Raw genomic sequence first — 22734 nt, 5'->3', positions numbered from 1 at the left:
CCCTGACTGCTTCGTGAACCTCTAATGAATGAATTGAACTGGTGTGGATGAAAACTGTCTCTTTTGCTGGGAATAAATTCAGTCAGTGTTAATTCAGCTTAGAATATTTTGTATGTCCCCAGGTCTGCATGTTTGAATCTTGAACATTTTAGTGGTTTTCTCCACAGTGAACATAGATTTCAAGAATTAGTTTCCTATTACATTAAAAAAAACACGTTTTAATATTTAAACTGAGTATATTTGTGGAACTGGAGAGAAGTTGCAGACCTTGAGGACCCTGTGCAAGTTGCAGGGCAGTAAAGGGAATAAGCTTGCAGCTTGTGTCCTTGGATGGTGGCCTCAAAGGAACTTGACCTGGAGGTATCAGCTGGTCCTCTTGGATGACTTCCATTGTAGTAGTTGCTCCAGCAGGGTTGGCTGGGGACGTGCCCCTCTCATGTGACACAGAGACAATTTTGTTTATAACTCTGACCTGTATCGTATGACGTAGGCTGAGCAGTAGATCACTCTCGTGCTGGCAGTTCTGACACAGTCTGATCCCTTCTCAGGCTGAGGAAGGTGGGAGTGTGAAAGTGCCGTAGGAGAACTCCTCTAGCATCAGGTGCTGGGAAGCCCATCTTTCTATTAACTTCACTTTTTAAAAGGGTTTCTTTCAGAGCATACTAAAGAAACAAGGAACTGAGACTTGAATAAAAAGAATTAGTCCCTCCAAATAATTTTAAAAATAGCATTAATTCATATATTCAATATTAAAGGGTGGAGAAAAAATATACAAAGCAACTTGGTATAGCTGGTAGTGGTCTCGAATAAAAATAGGTGAAATTTTGAGAATGTTGGTGAACAGCAGTGATCATTGTCCCAAATAATAATGGTAATTTAACAGTCCTTTGAACAGAAGTTTAAAAGTTTTCTATTGTAATTACTTGGAGCTATTTGTAAGCTATCTGTAATTGTCAGAAGGCAAATTTATGTCTCTAGAAGACTCTTCTTCAGGGATGAAAATAAGGTTTAGGCACATTATTGTTAGCAGAATTTCTAACAAAAACCTTAGAATTTCTACCTCATCAGCACCCCTAGAGATTGATATGCCTGTTTATACAGAAGCTTTTAGACATGTTTGAAGATCTGTATTACTTGTGCCTGTGCTATGGAGTGTTGCTTATTATGCTACTTGTTGTTTATATTTCACAATACTATTTCCAGACTTTTATTTACTCTGGTATAAAAATAGTTTTCATGATCTGGCTCTTAGGATTTACATCTAGTTTGAAAACAATTTTGTTAAAAGAAAAACAATTCATGTGAATTATAAATATACACTGACACCCATCTGATTCCATTGCCCATTTTCTTTTTAGACCTATTTTTACTCTTCTGAGGTTTTCCAAGCCTTCTGACTAAGTTTTAATGGATTTTTAATTAGTGAGCAGATCTTGTGTTTTTTCCCTTTGGCTTTCCTAGGTTTAGCAGTTCTATTGAAAAAGAAATATTTCATAATACTTGTTGACATTATCTGAAATAAAAATGCATTTCTTTATAAGGAGCACTAAGGGTGCTAACAGATGGAAAAGATACGTGGTGATATGACATTCATTTCTGTTGTGTTTTTTTTCTTGTCTAAATCCATTTTAGATGGATAATGACAAACTGTGGTTGACATGCAAGAACTACTTTTCTTACATGCCATCAATTAATTTGAGTATTATAAAGAAAATTCTATCTAATGTATTCTAGGCCAGCATCTTGTATAAAAGCAAGTTATTTATAGCTCTTTGGGTACTGCCCTTCCTTTCATGTCCTGATCCTTCTAGCTGAAGCTTAAATGCTTGTTTAAGATCAAATACACTGAAATTGTTTCCCATAGGTTCTTATTTGCTTTTTGCAAACATAATTTCAGGTGAAGCTGGTGGACAGATGCCTTTCTCAGGAAATTCTGTAACACATACCTGAGGGAGAGAAATGTGTTGGGTTTTTTTGTTGTATTAGTGGCATCAGAAACATTTCAAAACCAAGAAAGAATGGAGTTATTTTCCACGTAATGTACAGGAGGCCTTGTGTTTGCTATGTAGTCTGAAGACATTAGCGAAAGTGACTTGAGACAAAAGATTGTGAGCTTTATTTGATGAGAAAGCATGAGATATTATGAGCTGACTGATGCATTTTGATAGATGTAAGATCTGGAAACGTCTCAAAATGATGTCTTGTGAGTGGAGGTTAGTTTATCTGAAATATAAAATAGTTGAACATTTGCATCCTTTTTTGAGTGTCCGAGTTGAATTAATGATGAGTAAAAGCAGTGGTTACAACACTGTATAATCAGTGTATGCAAACTGCACTTGCTGGGTATAAAAACACTTTCCTGAGTAAAAACTTTAGTATTAGATTATTGGATTGTTTGTACACCTGCACTGTGTGTGGCTGAGTGACAGAGAGTATAGCCTTCACCTGGCACCTAAATAGATCCAGCAAGGATATTTAACTTAAGGAGACAAATGCACTTTGCAAGAATCTTCATGATGTTCTTGTGATAAGACTGTCAGACTGCAAAGTTCCAAAAGGAAGTCTTTGAAAATGACTTCTAATTAATGGTGCTAAAATTACAAAAATCTGTTCACAGAGACCAAAACTTCTACCAAGTTCCAAGTACTTGGCAGCTGTTTCTCATGCGTGATGACTCAGATCCGCTGAATTTTATGTACAGGATCTTGAAATCACCAGACATGGGAATTAGAGCCCTTACCATTGTGTTGCCACCTTTATTCAAAAGAGAGTAGCAGGCAAACCCTGCCTGCAGCATGTGAAAGAACAAGGAGCTGGATAGTTCTTAAAAAAGACACGAGCTTGGTGCTGATGTGGGTAAAAAATTCTGGGCACCATGGCTTTTCACAAGATTGGAGGAGTTAGAACTTGGCATAGCCCGTCGTCATGGAGAAACAAATCTTGTGTTCAGATCAAAGTGGATGCTTACTCTTCCTGTCAGGAAAATGCAGTGTTGGGTGCAGTAGCATATTTTGATGCAATTTTGTTTACTTAGAAGACAGAAGAGTGTGGACAAGAGCAGTGTTGAATGGTGCAGGTTGAATTTGTCGCACATGAAAGTCTTGCAGAGGTTAGAAATTTTTGTTCTTGACAGTGCCAGTGCTCTTTCAGCTGTTCATGATGCCATTTCATTCTCTTTGTCAATCAAAAAAGAATCTGTGAAAACAGTCAGTGGACTTACTAAACATTATTTAGCAAATTTACCAAAGAGCTTCACACTAACTGTTGTCTGGGGGAATTACAGAAGCAGAGCCATTATCAAATCTAGAGCCAGGTACATAAACAACTTGCTGGGATTGGAAACTTGCAGGTGCCTCTTCTTGGTAGCTCTTGGTGCTCCCAAAAAATTGTCTTTGATTCTAGAAAAGGTTTTAAAAAATATTATAAGTCCTGTAAGTCTGGTATGTTGTTTTGCATCATTATGTTAGTGAATATGGCCAAGTGCATTGGTAACAAATACAGAAATATAGAAAGGATGTAGTTTGTGCAAACCCACAGATAGATAATGTGTTGTAATTGCATCTGAAATTTTATTTTGCAATTTTTTCTGAGAAGTGTGTGATCGTTCAGCTCTGCACGTAAAATGTTTTGTATTACAGAACTAAAACTACAAACGAGGCCATTTAGCAGTGGGAATGTGGTTCTTGAGAAAGAAGAACCTGTACCAGTTTCTGATGCTGTGCATTGCTGGGTTAATGTGACAGATAGTTGACTGAAAGCAATTTTCACTTTACAGAATTTATAGATGTCTAAGCAGTCAGTTTGAAAAGTAAAAAAGAAAGCTGAAAGATCTGAAAGCCTTTTATATGATTTCTCACTCTTTTACTGGAACTGTCTCCAAATCTGAAGTCCATACATGTAGATCAGGCAGCTTGGCTTCATACTTTGAACATCCAACTCAGATTTTCTCATGTAATGGTATCACAAAAAGGTGTGCAGAACTCCTTGCAGTGTAGTAGGCTTATTGTCAGTGTCTCAGGCCGTAACTGGTTGTAGCAGAGCCATAACTTCATGGGTGATTTATGGGCTTATGTGAAAAATGTATTATTTTATGTAGCTGCAGCTGTTAATGAACTGGTAATCAGTGATACTGAATCTTCCTGGTTTGATCTTTGGCTGGTGTGACCCTCTGTCTCTTGCCAACTCACTGAGGATGTTCTCAAATAGGTAACAAGTTGGGAAGAAGACTTCATGGTCTTGATACTGTTAGTAAAGCTCTGTTTCAGCTATGATAATCTCCATCAGCTTTATCTCTTACAAGGGCAGTTCCAGACTCAAACTGAACAACTGTAAATAACATCAGGGATGAACAGAGAAAATACTGAATATGGTGGCTTTGTCCAGACAGTGCAGTTTCAGCCTCTCCTGGATCTGGGGGCCTTTCGCAAAACTGAGTTGAGATTAAAATTTTTCAACCGTGGGATGACATTCCTGCTGCTCTTTGATTTGGGTAGACAGTCCTCTGACGAGTGCCTGCAGGCAGCACATCCTATTTGCCTTTTCTCAGTCTCCCATGGAAAGTAATTTTGCACCAGTGTGATCCTGAGAACCTCCACAGTACAGGTAGATATGTGAGGACAATTGAGGTCAAAAATACAGAGAACCAAACTTCACATTTGCTCAAAAGTACTAATTTATTTGGCTTTTAACTAGCAAGAACTAGGCAATGCAGACTCATTTTGATACTTTACTCCCAGCCTCTCAGGACAGCCTTTTTTCCTCAAGAGCTCTGCATTTACCAGTGGGTTTCCTTTGCATTTGCTTACTTTATGTCAACAGTGACTATACTCCAGAATGAAAGCAAAGATGCATCTATGATATTCAGTACAAATAATCTTAAAAAGAATCCTATTTGCATTTCTTTGGGCAGTGTAGGAAATCTTTGACAAATCTCCCTGTCACAGGGGAGTACTGGAAGAGTTAAGCTTAATTTAAGAATTGTCTGGCAGAGGTAGGTTCTCTTTACGCTTTTTCTCAGACATCCCTGATCTCAAAGGCTGTATTTATTTTCTTTTTCAGGTGTTTATTGCTCTCAGTTGTAACTGCATAAAATATAGATGTGAAAAAGTTTCAGCTCTGAAGATGTTTCAGCCTGAGTAGAGGAATAACGTTGAGTGACTGAATAATGTTTTTTAGATCGTTACTGGTTAGAGGAGGTGTAAGATGGGAAGTTGCAATGTTTTGGTTTTAAATGTAATCTGGGTCACTTCTCTTTGATGTAGTATTTTATTAAAAGATTATTATGGTTTATAAATTAAAAGTGGTAAGAAACACACTTGTCTTTGATTGTACCAGGAGATTAACAGGCGATATTAAGTGTATTTTTGAGATGTCTTAGTAGTGAAATGAAAGGTTGTGCAAGTTCTGTGAGATTTTAATTAAAGTCTGGTTCAGCAGGTGTTAAACAAGAAAGTTTTCACTTCTCTCTATTAGTAAACGGTCAACTTCTTGTCACCTTTCACATGTCATGTTTCTGTTGCACATCTTTCCCATGCATCAGGGTCCCTCAGCCTTCAGTATATACATATATAACATAAGGAGTAAATAGGAAGAAGCTACATGTTGCATCCTTTTTTTTTTTTTTTTTACCCTATACTAAAGAAAACACAGGGGAGAGTGAGGACAAATGCAGAAAACATTTTTACCTGTTACTGGTTGCCCAATTAAAAAATCCTTTGAAGAATCTTTTAAATCAGAATCGGTTTGGAGCTGGAGTCAATATAAGAGGGAGTTCCCTATTTTAGGTTTGTTAATGTTCAAGGCTGTTGAAGTTAATTCTAGCTAGGTGGCATCTTCCTTGCTTCCAGAGCTGTGCTTTTCATTTTACCCAGACCTGGATGTAGAATTTTCCCAACTCTTAGAAGTAATAAAGAGTAAAGTAGTGTTCAGAGAGGGGTAAAAAAACTCCTTTTCCTCATAGGTATTTCCATGAACTGATTCTCGCCTACTGTGTTTCTTTTTGCTTGGGGCTACCAGCTGAACCTTGAGTATTTTAGCCTCTGCTTAAGCACAGTTAAACTTTTACAGCTGTATTTAGGACTCCACGGTTCAGTAGTAGTGTAGTGGGAGCATGTGGCTTTTGCACACCTGTTAAAAAGATTCTTGAAAAGAGGGTAACAGCTTTCACTTGTGAAAGTGCCTGTGAACATTAATTTGTGACTAGCCGTGCTGATGGCAGCACTAATTGAACCTTTTTATAAATCATTCCTGTACTATCTTCCAGTGTAAGGCTGTGGACAGATGTTCATTTAACAAGACATCTGTGCTGGTTTAGGATGTTACTGTATCCCAGATGTTACACTGCTTTTTAAGGTTATTGGCCCTGTTTTATATATTTAGTAACATCAGTTTCCTCCATGGTTTGCAATGCATAGGAAGGAAGATGGTTTCTTTTGTGAATGATGTAGAGGTTTCAGCATTTTGGAAAAAGGGGTAAACTCTTGAGAGTGAATTGTGTGTACTTGTTTTCATAAGCCTGGAACAAAATGCACAGGGTGAGTATGGTAGTTTTGATAGATAATCTTGAACAAGTTGTCACATGATTTTGTTGGTAGCAACTTAGGGAAGACTTTTAGAAACTAGTGTCTGGCAATAACTTCTGGGTAATCATAAACTAGGCCTGGCAGTGACAGGCATCTGAGGATAGTAGCTTTGTCAGTTATTTCATGTGGTTCCAGGAAATGTTGGCCCATGGCCTTATTCCTGATCACTTTGTGGAAAGAATGAGATGATTTAAGATGTACTTTTGACCTGCATTGTACTTGTCCAGTTTTGGTGCTATTGCTGTCACCTTTCAACCAACAACAAAACAAAACACCAAAAAAAAACCCCAATTATGCAGAAAAGAGAAGAAAATAAACAGTATCTCATTACTATCAGGTGAATAAGACTTCCATTTACTCCCATGCTGCTCTGCATGCGTTCAGCACAAACTGCTCAGGTGCCTGGTGATCTCCCAGTGTTATCCAAGTCCTCAAGGCTTTGAGACAGTCTCAGCAGGGCTTTCCCCTGCGCAGAGGGAATACCTAATGCTCTGCTGAGCCCTGTGATTGGTTTTTATGGGTTTTTTTTTCCCTCCAGGCTAAATTTAATTAGTTGCTTACCCAGAGAAGAATTACAAGATTTTTGTTTACCATGGTATATTTAAAGATGGAGATTAATGAAAGGCATTAACTAAAGAAGCTAATTGAGAAAAAATTTAGGAGTAGGTCACAAAGGATTCTGATAAGTGACTCTATTTTATGGAAGTAGGAGTAAAATTATGATAGACAGTAATTACATTCAGCTGGAGTCCTGTGTGTTAATAAAAAAGTATACTTTTGTCTTTGGTGTTGACTTTATTCTGTAAAATGCTGAATGGTCTTCGAACACTTCAAGGAGTTATATTTCTCTCAGTGGATCTGTTCTTTTGAGCAGAAATAGATGTGCTCTTGTTTTTATTCCTTCTAAATTGAACTCTGTTGTAGGAAAAAGGCGGGCGAGGAAGCCATGGCAGGGACCTTGGCAGCACTTCAGCCCGCGTACCAAGCTCCCTGCCTGCCCACTGACTAATATTTATTGTTTTCTGGCAGAGTGTGTATTGGTCAGGCTCTGCTGTACATTTTGTTCTGGGTCTGTTGTGAGCTGTGAGAGACGTGGCTCATCTGTGTTCAATAGTTGTGCCGTCCCGAGCTGCTGGGGGCTCTGCGGTGTTGTGTGGAAGGGTGATGTAGTTGCTCCTCCTGGTAAGAAAGTTCAGGGCTGTGCTTCAAGATCTAGAGCAGAACTGATGTTGTAGTGTTCAGTACATCAGTTACAGTTCTGGACTGCCTGGCTTCATGTGGGTGAAGGGAAATAGTCACAGGCTGTTGTTCCTGATTGCTTCAAGGCAGTAAAAACTGGCCCCAACACCCTCTCTCCCCTCTTGACGTCTCACATCCTCCTTCAGAAGGATGAACTTGAGAAGAAACCAAGTCCCAGGCAAAGAACAGAGTACAGGCTGCTTTTCCCACTGTATTTAAGGGCAAGTGGAAATAAGTAGAGAAAAAATAAAAAATTAACAGGGTTTGTCAGTGGAAAAATGCAGTGTTATGCAAACCAGCCAAAAGCTTTATGTATGAAATATGTAAACTTAATGCAAATAACATGAAACAATCCGTTCCTATTACAAATGCTGATTGCAGAGATTAGGTATGCTATATGGCCTTCTCAAATGGCATTTGCTGTGGAAACATTAAATTATAGTTGTCAGTACACTGTATATTTCACTGTTTTGTGACTTGAACTATTTTTTTTTTGCTCTAAGCCAAACATAAATTTGTAGGCTATAAAATCTCTTCTGATCACTGGGAAATGAATATGACCAGCAGAAATAAGTTAACGATACCATGTTTTCCACTGTTTTTTCAGTTATGTTTAAAACCTGCACAACATTAAGAAGGCTTTTTGTAGAATATTTGTGGGAGGGGAATGGCAAGAAAACACCAGACGTGGTTGTATCTTCTACTGAAAGAAGCAATTATGTTTAATTAATTGAAACCTCTGCTTTTCCTTGGTGTTAAATAGATTGCTAAAATACAGCAGGGAGTTCAAGGCGTGAATACTGCTCTTGTTTAAATAAAATGTTTGAAAAGGCTTTGTGAGGTACTTTAGTGTTTAATACATGAACTATAGTTTAATAGAAAATCTAAACTCATCTGTAAATTATTAAATAAACATAAACAATCATCCTCTTCCACTATCCAGAAAGTTTTACCTCCAGGTTTGTGTTGGGGAATACTGAAAAGGGATACCTATGAAAAAGCAGAACTATCATTTATGTTTGTGATGATTTCACAGTAATCCTTGTTTAGTATGGGCTTGTAATGCAGACAGGTAGTTGGTAGAGGAATAATTGGGATAGGATTTAGAAATAATCCCTGTCCTTAGCTGATTGTGTTCTGTAAAGCTTTTGAGCATTCCTGCACCAAGGGAAGTGTTTTCACTCACCTGCATTCCTATCCTTTCACTGGGTGCTGGATGATGCTGTGAAGAACTGCAAGAAATTTAATACTTAAATGCTTTTGGCTTCTTTACCTCCTGTTTTGTTTTTCTAAGTGTTAGACAGGAGTGTTGCCTTCCTTGCTGTATCTCAGTCTTGCTGGAAGAGCCTGTTTTGTCCAGTAGCTGTGATATTCCAGTTGCTCTATTCCCTACTCTTTGTTATGGAAGGAATCCACCTGTGTGACCATCTCAGATGCTGCTGCCAGCAATGTTCATGTCCTTCCCACTTCCAAAACATGTGTCCCTGTTCCAGCCAGCTCACTGGTCACTGTACTCCTGGATGGGCTGAGGCATGGCTGAAGGGAGGGGAGTGCAAGACAGTTTCTTCTGGTCACTGTGCAGTTTATTCTGCTTTCAATTTTTGTGACACGTGGGATTTAAGAGATTACACTGGGAGCTTTTAAAGTGGCATATAAGTGAAGGGGATGCTTCTGTCTCTCTTAAGAAGGCTGTTACTTACTTTGTGTGTTCTGGGTGTGCTGTCACCGCTTATGGGTAAGCAGGCAAGGGGAATGATAACCTTGTAATCCCTAGGGTTCCCACTGTGCTCACGTTTTTTCAGCATTATCCTGAAAAATTTTATTTTTTTTTTATCAGGATGCCAAGAAAAGTCCTCTTGTCCTTAATCTCTTCTTGCTTTTTTCTTTCCCCCAGCTCCTTTGTAAATTGAGTGGGAGGTTTTCAGACTGTGGTTTGAGCCTCATTTTAATTCTTTTCCTCCTTCACAGAGACTAAAATGGTCCCAGCACAGTCTGAAGAGGTTGTCTTGCTGGGTAGTCCAAGAGAGTAAATCCTCTTCTAGCAGGAGAGCAACCTGTACAGACTCCAGAGATGGTTCCAGTTCTGCCCAGTTCTTTGATCCAAGAGAACCAAAGGCATTGCATGATAGCATTTGTCCTGTAGCTGATTTAGCAGATCCAGTCCTGCGGAAGTAGTTTGGATGGACCAAAGTGTATAACAGACTGTACAAAAAAGGGAAATGCTGGTTTTGGAATGATTTAATCGCTTCAAAAAAACCCAAAACCTTTTCTCCCCAATGCAGAACTAAACCCAAACCTTTCAGAATCCTCTGTGAAAGAGGAACTGGAGGGGTTTTGTTTGGGGGGGCAGGCGGGGTGCCCGTGGGCTGGCCTGCGTGGCATCCCGATTCAAGGCATGTTGGTTGGGTGAATGGTTGCCTGGGAGCTCTGGGATGTTGGAACTGCTGAGATGCCCCAAACGGCTCAAAATTTGTGTACTTGGAATCAGAAGCTCCCAGGGTCTCCCAGGCTTTCCGTCAGCATGCCAGGCAGGTTGCCAAGTAGCCTGAAAATTTGGGAGGCGAGTTGCCAAGCTCTTGGCTCCCTTTCAAATGGGCTGCTGAACAGCTGGGAATCTGGATGCCTCGGCTTCTCAACAGCCCACCATGATAGTTACTGAAGAGCTAGGCAGGGAAAAAAGGCTAGAATTTGTGGCACAAACCTGTCTGCTTTCCATCAGACCTTGGTTGAAATTGAAACAAATCTGCCAGGTATTTTAGTTTTGACAGGCTGTCCTCACGTGATGACTTTTTTAATGTGATGACATCTAGTCATCTCTCATAACATTTTACTTCATGTGTCAAAATATTGTTTCACTGAAAATAATGTGTGTTTCAGTTTCATTGCTTTAGCATCATTATTATTCTATTGAAATCTCTTCCAAGGGTGCTCTGTGTGGATCAGTCTCTATTTTATAGTAGCTACTGCCTAGATTTTGGATAGTATTCACTCCTATCTCTCTATAGTTACTTATTACATGGAGCAGACAGGGTGCTTGTATCAAAATCTGGCTGAGTTACTCTGTTGTTTGATCAGTTAAAGTTCATTATTGTATTTTTCTTGTACAAAGAATCAGAGAAACTTAAGGGGCCAACTGCTGATTCAAGTGTAGTTTGCTGGGGACATAAACCTAGAACGGGAAAAAAGGGGAGGAAGTTTCCAGTTTGTTCAAGACTGAAATCATGGGTTAGCTTGAGTGTTACATTATTAAGTGCCAACATTCATCCTTCAAAATGAAGTAATTTAAATCCTAATTTTATAAATGCTTTCAGTCTAAAAAGAGATTTTCCTTCTTATGTTTGCAGGCCTCGGAGTAGAGGAAAAACTGCAGTGGAGGATGAAGACAGTATGGATGGTTTGGAGGCAGCAGAAACAGAAAACACTGTGGAAACAGGTACTGAGAATATAGTGTTGATGCTCTCTGGGTGCTGCTTCTCTCTCAGTAATGCATTCAGTTATGCAGGACTTGATAGACAAGAAATAGTTATTTCATTTTGTAGTATGAGTTGTGCATTTGGGCAGATTTAAAAGCAAACACCATCTAAACCCTTTAAACATGTATTAATTTAAAGCTACTGAAGCTATTAGTTTTAAATAGTCTAATGGGAATGTCTTTGTGGTATGGATATGTAGAGGTTCTTTTCCTACTTTTGCAAGGCTGTATCTAATAAAAATAAAAGCTCTGAAGTGGCAGCTGCTGTTTTTGGAATACCTGCCAAAATACACTACAACTTATTGACCTGTATCTTCAGCACACTACAGCAGATTATATACCAAAGGGATAACCAGGATAACCGAATGCTAATGCTTCTTGCTGCTGCTTAGGAGAGAGGATAAATCTGTGTTCCTGCTTTGGTAAATATTTGTTGTGGTGGTACCCAAATGCTTCAGTTACCAGAGGGAGCTCATTGTTCGGGACCGAGTACTGTTGAAACAGTTTGTGATTTCTGTTCTGGCAGTTCAGGAGCCTAAAGAGACAAACAGATGAGTGAACACATGAGATAAAGGCCATGGTGAAGAACTGTCACCTTCTTCTTGCCAGGCACGTGTCTGTAGCCATTTGCCTGTTTTTAACCAGGGACTGAGTGTAGAAGGATGAAATCCACTGGGAAGGATGATGCCTTGGCCACTTGGCAGAAGTTTGTTGGTTGACAGGAATAAGACTTGAAAATACATTGAGACAGACCTAAGGTTTTATAAATTCAATTAGGTGGTCCTGTATGTGTAATGAGAAAAGTGGAAGGAAGCACAGAGAGAAGCTGGTGATCAGGGAAGAAATGGCATGGAAATGCCAGCTGAGTTAAGGGAGTTATCCAGTTCCTTTCGAAGCTGCTGAGTGGAGTGGGTAAAGTAGTGAAGTCCTTGAAGATAAAGACAAGGGTCTGTGGATAGTGTAGTTTTATAGGGACAACAAGTCAAGGACCTGAAAAGAGCCATTTTTGCAGCAGTATTTTTCATGAGCCATGCAGGAGTGTGGCTGCTGTGGTGAAAGCCACAGAGTAGGAGCAGGAGGAAGAGGCTGAAGTTCTCCTGAGGATGGGCTTTGTGTGTGTGCTGGTCACTTGCTTCCTGCTTGTTAGATGTGGAATGATGCTGAGAACGCTTTGTGCTCGTGACTCGAGGCTTTGGGGAGTGTCAGGAGTGTGTAGTCACAACTTGTGTTGAACTTAAGTGTTAATGACATGTGGAGGGAGCCTAGATTAAAGCTTAATACAAGGATGTTTCATTGCTTTATTCTGTCCATTGCCCCTGCAAATAAAACTGCTGATGGTAGTGAACTTGGGTGATTTTCTGCAGCTTCTACAAGTAGGTAATTACTATTTAATAAACTAATAAATAAGTGAAAAAGTTGGAGCAGGTATTTGTGTGTAGAAAAACAGAGTAGGGTAAAGGAAAGTTGTAATTCTATTATTACATCATTATTATTATGTTGTGATGGTGCTGATTACTCTTTGTATCCTATGTGATAGAAGCAGACTTATCAAAGTCAGTGAAGGGGACAGAAAGTGTCCCCTTAAAGTGATAAGTTTTATAAATTGTAAATATGTTTAAAAAAAAGAAAAGGTCAAACTTAACAACTGGTACACTGCTATGTAGGGAATTAAGTGATAGCTGTATTTTTTTTTTGCTTTTGTCATTTTAAACACAGTTCTCAACAGAAATCTGAGAGCAGTTTTTGATTCAGAAGAGAGAGGAACGCTTAATTATTTTTAAGGCTCTGAGAGTGCATATAGATAACTCTCTCCATTATCTTTCATTAGATAAAATGATGAGTGTCACAGGGGGCTGATAGCCATTTCTAAAGGTATGGACAGTGGAGCACTGTGCTGAAATGTCAATGGACCAAGACTCCACTGGGTCTGCAGCTGGAAATGAGGCACCGTCACTTCAGTGCTGAGCCCAGGCTGGATTTACAGACTGTATTCCTCACTGAAAAGATGCCTTATAAAAATACATAGGTCTGAAATCCCATTTTTGCAGTGGAACCAAAATAGACTTGAAAGAGCATTATCATGTTGAGCAGTTTGATAGAGACAGAATCACAATTACTTTATTTTAAAAGTTGGGCACCATGTGACATGCTAGAGATTTAATCATATTATCTGAAAAGGCTGCTGCTTCTAAAACTTATTCTAAGCACTTACCTGAGTTGGTACAAAAGTGTGTGAGAAGGAATAATCTCAGCTTCTGTTCTGTTTAAAACTGTGTTAATTAAATTGAAGGGTATTTGTATACTAGTTTTTTAATTTCTACTTCAATTAAAGGAAGGTTTTGTTTTCTTTGCTTACAAAGAGTGGTCTTGCCAACAATTTTCTGTAGTAGTTGTCAAACCAAAGCACAATATAGTAACATTACAAAACTTGAAATGTCTAAAGATCTTGACATGTGATTTGTGACATATTTTTGAGTATTGTGTACCTAGCTTCTTTTCCATTGTTTGATTCATATATTGAGAATAATCAGGAATTATTTTACTGTGTGAGTTTGGGTTTTTGAGGTTTTCTGGTTTATTTATTAAATTTCATAAAATGAGAGAAGTCCATGTTATTAATGTTGTATTCAGTACAATGAGCTCTGCTTTTAGAGAACAGAGTGATGGAGTAGGAATAAGAACTCCCCTCACAGGGAGGTAAAAAGGATATGCCCCATATAATCCCACCTAAAATAAAGAAACATTTGGTAGCTGTCACATCTTCTATGGGGAGAAAAAGCAAGGAGTGTGCAAGTAACAAACATTATATCTATTTGTCATGTTGACAAAAAATGTTTGTTTAAATAAAAAAAAGGCAAAAATTCTTCCCAAAGGGGCTCTTTTGCAATGCTGGGGCACAGTCATTTTAATTGCAGTTCGGGAAACAAGTTACTGCCCTTCCCACAATTCTTTAATCTCACATGTGAAACGAGGCAGAGTTGGAAGCAGAGCAGGATAAGCCGTGTGCTGCTCTGATCAGTTCAGTATGGCTGCTTCTCCTGCCAACTGCAGCAATTCCTGAGCCCTGTCCCTTTTCTGCCAAGTACTAAGTTCCCTTTGGTGTAGATGAATTCTTAAGGACGGAAAGAGAGGAGGAGGGATTTGGAATTGGAGAAAGGAAATTCTGGAATTTGGGAAAAAAGATCTGTTTGGAGCTAAGTAAACTTTTTCCTGAAAAAAGGGTGTCGACTACTGCTTCTACTGAATCAATAGATTTTCAGCTTCTTGTAAATCTCAGGACAGACTCTTTTCATTTACCCACCAGTCCTGTCTCTTCTGCTGATCCTTTGGCTCCTCACTTATGTCTGTTCTGCTCTTCAGCTTTGTATTGGTCTTTCCAGCTGTCTGATACTTCATTTTTCTTCACTGTGGTTCCCCCAGTGACGTTGCACTGGTGTTCCTCCATCCAGCTGATGTTGTGGTTCCCCATTCTTTCCATCATTTTGGCATCACAGCATCATAGTATGGTTAAGGATGGTTGGGATCTCTGGGGATCATGTGCTCCACACCCCTGCTCCAGCAGGGTCACCTAGAGCTGACTGTCCAGTGCCATGTCCAGACAGCTTCTATCTCCAAGGATTGAGGCTCCACAACCTGCCCTGGACAACTTGTGTCAGTGTTCAGACACCTTCACAGTAAAAAAGGGTTTTGTTTGTGCCTAGTGCCTCTGTTCCTGTCAAAACCTTCCAGCTGTCAACACCTTCCACCTTTCTGGTTATCAGTGAAGTTACTGTTTGCTGCAGAATGCTGTGTTCCCCTCTGGGATCCTCTTGTGCTTCTCCTCTCCATAAGAACAGGTTTTTTCTGATGGGTGAGTTTCTAATGGCCAAAAAAACACAAACCAGAAAATTCTGGAAAGCATGTGGTTTTGTGCACAGGGATACATGCAAATATAAAACTGCTAATCCAAAGAAGGAAATAATACACCAAGTAGCTCCTGATATGCTTTCTGTAGGTTTGGTAGCCCTTTTGCTGCTAATGAAGACTTGGCTTCTGCTTCTTTTCCCCATCTTCTGTTAGTTTCAGCAAGTTTCTGTACTTGATATTTTCTTGGCTCTGCATTTAAGTTGAAAATTCTGTGTGTTAATTATCTGATTATTCCCCTCTCTTTTTTCTTTTTTTTTCTCTTTTTTTTTTCTTTTTTTGAGAACATTTGTGAAATATGCCAACTCATTCTAGAGTCTGTAATTCTTCCTATGTCCCATAAAAATGTTGAGATTCAGATCTGAGAGAAATGCAATGAAATAAGTTTATTTGAACTGCTAAGTCTCTTGGGAAATTATTAGTAAATCCATCAGATAATTATTCTGTTAACTATCCATACCATGTCAACCAGCTCTTAGAGCAGTGCTTTCTACCAGACCCTCAACTCCCCATGGTGTTCAGAGGCTTCAGAGTTGATAATGGATAAAAGAGCCTGGATGATTTTATCAAGCAGTAGTTCCTTATCTACATTATTGTTATTGTTAGTAATATTTTTATTAGACCAAGTGACGTTGCCTGGCCAGTTGATTTCTTGTTGGATTTCACATTAACTTCCTGAAGATAAAGCTTCCTCTGACCAGCCTCATTGATCTCTGGGCAAAGCACTGAAGAACCAGAAACAAACACTTCTCAGTGGAGCAAAGTTATTCATGCAGAAGTTGCCAGGGAATTTTGGACTAATTCAGAATCTCATCAGCTTTGAAGCAGCCTGAAAAGCACTTTTCTAGAGAAAAATAATTCTGCAATATCCTGCTTATTAAAGGAAATATAGGCATCCTTTGCAATTATATGAAGCATACGGAGTAGAGCCTCTCATTAAAGCAAAATAAAACACCTGAGAGCAAGCACTCATGGCAAAAGCTCTTTGCCATGTATTAATACCAACATCCAGTTTTAAAATCCAGACAGATACTTTGGCCTCATCATTACCAACCATCCCTTCTAAAATTAATGAAAGGAAGAATAAACAGCACTGCGAGCTTGTTTTTAGATTAAACTTGGCCATATATATCTGTGGTAAATACGTGCTTAGAAATGCACTTAAATATTTTTAAGGCAACTAATATTCTGTGTACTCATTAGAAGGGAGTAATTTCTTCTTTTCTATGCTGCTGACTCCTGCCTGCTCAGCCACTGGAAAAATTAGCAGAACTGAAGCATGTTGTTGTAATTACTGTAAGCATCTTACTATTTTTGCTTTATGTTCTGGTAATTCGTTTGTAATGAGGAAAGCAAACAAAAGAGGAGGTTACTTGATATTTGCATTTAAACCATTACAGACTTACTCAATAATACCATTTATCATCATGCACACTTAAAACGGGCCATTTAGAAAAATCTGATATTTTTGCCTTCTGACCAAGAAATATCTCTGTCTCAGGTGTTTTGAGAGCTGGTGGAATCTGTTACTTCCAAATTAGTTTTAACCTCACTGAGTGTTTCATTCTGGAGGCTATTTCAGAAATGCAACTTCTTTTTGATTTTGCTTATTTACTCAATAGCACTATTGCAGTTTTGGTATCAAACTATGCTTTGTTAAATATATTACAAAAGGTTTCAAAAGTTTCCTAAGACCTAGAATTTTCCACTTCTCTATTACCTTGATGTTTAACCCTGCATCTTTAGTGATGTGATGGAAGATCTGCATGGCCATTACCAAATACACTGAAATACTTGCATGTGCTTGTGTGCCGTATGCTCATCTCTTCACTGAAAAAAGGGCTGCTCTGTGTATATTTTAGTTTATAGAATCACAGAATAGGCTGGGTTGGAAGGGACCTCAAAGATCATCTTGTTCCATCCCTTCTGCCATGAGCAGGAACCACTTGCTAATTCTGGAGACCTCTTTTAATTTTTATTACAGTAATGTTGTGTTGAGTCTGACTCTTCAGTTTGGTAAAAGAAATAGAAGAGAAAACCACTGCTGATGAATTAAAATCACAGTATAATCCAGGCTGGTGTTGGAGTCCCACGAACACTTACCCTGCTAGCCCTTTTCTGGGTCAGGTTCAAAGGGGAAGAGCGTAGTAGGTAAAATGATCTTATTTGGGATAATAAAAGAGGTACTCATTTACAAGGCATTGAAGAGTGACCGTAGAAAATTAAATGACTCTTAATTCAATAGTAGTTAATGTAAAAGAACATGCAGGGCAAAATTACCATCCTGCTTTTCAAAAATCACTGTGAAATAGCTTTTGCTACCTGGGCAAGTAGTGCTTCAGTTCTTCTGAGAATTGCAGAAGCTTTCATAAGTCAAAGAGAGAAAAATTCTAGGAATTACTGGCAAAGGGATAAGTGGAATAAAGCGTCAGCAAGGGTTTTTTTTCTCTTTTTACTGTTGCTTTATAAATCCTTGGCATGTTAAATGCCACGTGCAGTTCTGCTTTCCCTTCTCCAAAAGGATGAGCTGTAATTGGGAAAGTACAGGAAAGGCCAACAAGTATGACAAGAAGTAAGTAATAGCTTCTGTGTGGGGATCAGTTAAGGTAAAAGCTTCAATCTGAAGTGATTTCACTGAGGAGGAATGTAATAGGGTCCAAAAAATGATGAGTGCTTTGGAGAAAATGGACAGGGCACAGTGATTCATTTTGTTGTGCAACACAAAAATTAGGGGACATCAGGTTGTATTCAGAGAGTACAAGGGCAGGTGCATTTGCACTCAGCATCTACCACAATTGCAGAATTCATTGTTCCTGGATGCTTTGAGCATGAACAACTTGACCTGGGTTTCAAAAAGACCTAAACAAATTAGTGGGAAAATAATCAGATGAGTGCTGTTGAATAACCCTCCTAGCTTAGGAACTTCCTCAGTCATGGAGGTTCCCTGTTATGGCTATCCATAATATGGTTTCATGTTTTTCAGGTGACTAAAATTACAGTTTAAATGATCCTACATTGACAGTCTTGTTTCTGTTTTATAACTAATACAAAATTTGCAGTTATTTTCTGTATGAAATGTATTTAACAGTTAAGAACAGTTCAGAGCTCATTTGAATGAAAAGTATCAAAATGTACAGTGGAATGTACAGAGGAAGAGTAACTCCAGGTTTTCTTGTCTCCATCTAACATAGTAAGTAAATCAGAGAACTATAGAATAGTTTGGATTGGAAAGGACCTTAAAGATCATCAAGTTTCAACCATCCTGCCATGGACAGGGACCCCTAGACCACAGCTGTCCAAGTCACATCCAACCTAGCCTTGAGCACTTCCAGGGATGGGGCATCCACAGCTTCTCTGGGAAGCCCATGCCAGGGTCTCACCACCCTCACAGGAAGAATTCTTTTCTAATAGTAATCTGAAACTACCCTCTTTCAGATTATTGTAAAAAGATTGCTGCACCTCAGAGATCTCTGCATGTGACTTGCTCAGACACTGGCAGGAGAGGTGATGTTGCTATTAAATTGTGTCCAGAGCAGTAACAGAATTATGAGCTCTGAGTAGTGGAAACTTGTTTTGTTCCTAAACTGGGACACTTGAGTGAAACTTGGTAATTATAGTACTGGACAGCATCATGATTTATCCCAGCTGTCTGCTGAGTACTGCACGGGTGCCCCCTCATTCCCTGCCCTACTGGGATGGGGAGGAGAATTGGAAAAAGGTAAAAACTCTGGATTGAGATTAGAACAGTGGTGAGCCCCTGGCACAGGTTGCCCAGAGAAGCTGTGTCTGCCCCATCTTCCTAAATGTTCAGGGATGGGTTGGATGGGGCTCTGAGCAACCTGGTCTAGTGAAAGGTGTCCCTGCCCATGGCAGGAGGTTGGAACTGGATGATCTTTAAGGTCCCTCAAACCATTCTGTGATCTGCTGGGCACGATGTTCCATGGTGTGGAGGATCTCTCTGGCCAGTTGGGGTCAGCTGTCCTGGCCATGCTCTCTCCTGGCTCCTTTTTGCACCTGTTTGCTGGCAGAGCATGGGCCACTGAAGAGTCCTTGCTTTAGAGTAAGCACTGTTTAGCAACAACTAGAACATCAGTGTGTTACCGAAATTAAATGTCATCCTAAATCCAGAACACAGCACTGTACCCAGTACTAAAAAGAAAATTAACCATGCTGGCCAAAACCAGGACAGGTAGGTGTTTTAAATTCATAGTTTGCATTCTCTTGTTAAGGTTTCTTTTCATATTGTTGCTACAGTGACCTGGTTTTTATCTGTCAAAACTACTGGAGGATTTTGGTGTTGTTTGTAGTTCTGCAGACCCCTATGGGGCTGTGTAAAGCACCTGGTCCCATTGGCTGTTTCCTGACACAGCACTATCCCCTCCTTGTGCAAAAATAGCTATGTCTGCCTTCAGAAGCTCATTACTCCCTCTCACAGAACATCTTGGTAGGCAACAGCTGAGACTCCTGGGATGTCCCTACTGTGTTTGGTGGTCTTAGTATTTTCCAGCCTGCAATACTTTCTGTTCTTAATGAAAGTTTTGGAAGCTCATGACATGTGCTTCATTGCCTGCCTTATCTGTAGGTCTGACAGTAAGGTGGTTAAACAGTCAACCTGCTGCATCTAAATATCAATTTAGTAGTAGAATATAAATTTTATGTTTATGACAGTTATTTGGGGTTTGTTTGTTTGTTTTAAGTATCACTTCTTAATGAATATTATAATATTTTAAAGTTTTGTCTTTTTTCTGGTAGAACTCTTGCAGTATTTTTAGGTTTTGACTAGACAGGTAGTTTCTGAGTATTTAAAAGAAAACCTTTGGGATATGCTGATGTCTGTCCTTTGCCTGATTGCCACAGCAGAGCCCACACGTAATCCCTTTATTTTGCTTTATGTTTACCCAGGTAGCTTGTGGAATAGGGCTTTGTGATCTCTAGAAAACAGAAAAGGATTGTTTGTAACAATGGAACATTTTAGATCTTAACTTGATGTTGCTTCATCACATCCCCGAAGAAAGCTGTGATCGTGAAATAAATTCCCAACCATCCCCAGTCTCCTGCTTTCCACAAGCCCTGCCACAGGGGAGGCTTAAAACAACAGGGCTTCCCTTGTGAGTCTGCATGTGCCACATGTGTCTCACATGGGGAGAGGTTTCCAAGGGGTCTGAAGATAGAGCAGGAAAACAGGAAATTATCAACACGATTATTACTCAGAATGTTGTAAATCTCTACATAAAACATGTAAATAAGGAGATCAGCTACTGTTAGTAAGGTGGGTAGTCTCCATAATCAACTGGGGGTGCTGTGTGCTGTTTATTATTTTGAGTGTTCTCTGCATTCTGCTTTATAAAGGGGAATAAAAATAATACGAGAAGAAATCTTTGAACCTTTGTTAAGTGTCTTTCTCTTATTTGAAAAAATCCAAATTACAGCTTGAATAGTGTAAAAGCTAAGGATTATCTTTTCACCACTGTATACATATTACTGAAGCAAATGTGATGGAAGTGTTAATTAAAAGAGAAATTGAATACACATGTTGTAAATCTTATCAGTCTCAGTGACTTCCCTGCATATCAGTCCCCTTTCAGTGTTAGGCAATTGAATTTTTTTTCTTTGTATTTCCTATTTCCATCCTTGGAGGTGCTCAAAAATCATCTGGACATCTGGCTCTGGTGGCCCTGCTTGAACAGGGGTTTGGACAAGGTGCTTGTCCATTCACGCCTTCCAGCCTCAACCAGATGTGATTTTGTGAGTTACCCAAGTTGTAAAATGTGTGGAATTCTCAAGCGTTTTGATGGCCCATATGGACAGGAACTTTAGTCCTTGCACTTTTGGGTGATTTCTTGTAATAAGAAAATAAAGCTTTTCTGTCCTCAGCAGCCAGGTGAGAAAGAACTATGAATATAATTGTATTAAAATAAAAAAAAAAAAAAATAAGTCCAGTGTTTCCTAGTATTTTCCTAAAGTTTTAGTAAAGGATAATGACATTAAAAAATAACTTAGAGACTCTGGGGAATTGTACAATTAGGTTTTTTAAATCTCAGTTTCCCCACTAACTCACTATACATAGGCAAGACCTTCATTGTGCCAGAAACAATTATGAAAAGAGGATGCAAAATAAAGCATTATATATGAATCTGCAGATGAGCTTCCCATTTGTTAATCATCCATGGATCAATCCTTCATTCCCAGTAGCTTCAAAGTAGGATGCCATAACCAAATCTGATGATGTTCATTAAACATACTGTGCCAGGTGCTTCCAAGAACATCTATAAGGTGTGTTTGAGATGTCCCCTTGCGAGGCCAGTGCTGGGATCCATCTCCTAGGAATTTGACTCACGAAATGCAGTGCTCCTGTTCTTCCTCAATTTTCTGCAGGAAAACTTTCCACAAAGTTTTTTTCATAAGTAACACACACTACTTTGATGCTATTTAGTGAGCCTGTATTTTCAGGCTTCCAACGGCATATTGAGGCACAGTTTGCTTTATTGCGGAGACAGCAACCGAGATGTTGTTTGTCTCATTTAGTATAATTTGGGTCCCTCCTTCTCTGGAGAAGCAAACAGCAGGGGAAATGCACCATAAGGATGTAAGCTCATATAGTTGTCATGTGTAGTGAAACAATCTGTGTCTTCTCGCACAGTCCAGAGTTCCTGGGAGTGAGTGCGAGTGCCCCTGAACTTTGCCTTCCCAGTGTGCTGGGTGCCCAGTAATGGTAATGAGATGAAAGCTGGCAGAGAATAAATGGCTTTTTTCCCTTCACTCGATTGAAAGTTTCAGCAGGCGCACAAAAAAGACAGAGTTCCTTTTGCACAGTTTAACTAGGTTAAAGAAAGTCGCCAAGATGGATCAGAGCAAGGCCGGGGTTTCCGGTGGTCTTCCTGGAGCACTTCAGGCGTGGCTGTCCCAGGCTGTGTTGTGGGTTTTGTTCTGAGTGCTTTGGCGTCTGCCTGTCTTCTAGGTGTTTATGTTTTGCTCTCTTCACTGAGGTTGCGTTTAGAAATTTGGGGGTTACTGGCACAAGATTGTCTTTTGGATCCAACATACTTGGAAACGCACCGCAGACCGCTATGAATGGCTCTGCTGGACACTGCCTCTTTCGGGAATCTTCATCCAGGAAACATCCAGGGATGTTTGTTCAGATGTGCCAAAAACTGAGGGTGTGGGGTTTGCTTTTATTTTGTTTTGTTTTCCTTACAGAGGCATTTACTATTCCAAGAGATGTATTCCCAAGAGGATATTTATTTAGTGTCAAATCATCATTCAGCACTCTTTTTTCAGAGCAGTGGTGAAGGAGTTTAATACCAGCCATTTGGATTTTGGACAGGTGGTCACTTTTGGATGTTTCAGGTGTCCAAAAAACATTTCAGATGTATGTTACTGATAACTGAAATAGGTGAAGCAGTTTTAGTTTACACCAGCACAGATAAATACTTGGAGCACTCGGTCATGAGCAGGATTTTTTTTTGCCTTAATGTTGTTTCTCTTCAATACCATTTAGAGGTGTTCACTGAGAGTTTTAAATGTTATACATTGTCTTCC

The 22734-nt window shown here is 39.4% G+C and overlaps 1 protein-coding gene across 10 annotated transcripts in view; it reads left to right on the top strand.

Annotated features, from left to right (window-relative positions):
* Window positions 1–22734, top strand: part of KMT2C (lysine methyltransferase 2C) — a 191956-nt gene that overhangs the window by 36057 nt on the left and 133165 nt on the right. For all 10 annotated transcript variants that reach the window (XM_058831023.1, XM_058831029.1, XM_058831032.1 and 7 more), the window contains one exon: window positions 11165–11253. In XM_058831023.1, coding sequence (XP_058687006.1) covers window positions 11165–11253 — 89 coding nt within the window. The remainder of the gene's footprint in view (window positions 1–11164; window positions 11254–22734) is intronic.

The sequence above is a fragment of the Poecile atricapillus genome, chromosome 2 (genome assembly GCF_030490865.1).
Source record: "Poecile atricapillus isolate bPoeAtr1 chromosome 2, bPoeAtr1.hap1, whole genome shotgun sequence".
NCBI classification, from domain to species: domain Eukaryota; kingdom Metazoa; phylum Chordata; class Aves; order Passeriformes; family Paridae; genus Poecile; species Poecile atricapillus.
This window is presented reverse-complemented; position numbering and strand designations above follow the sequence as displayed.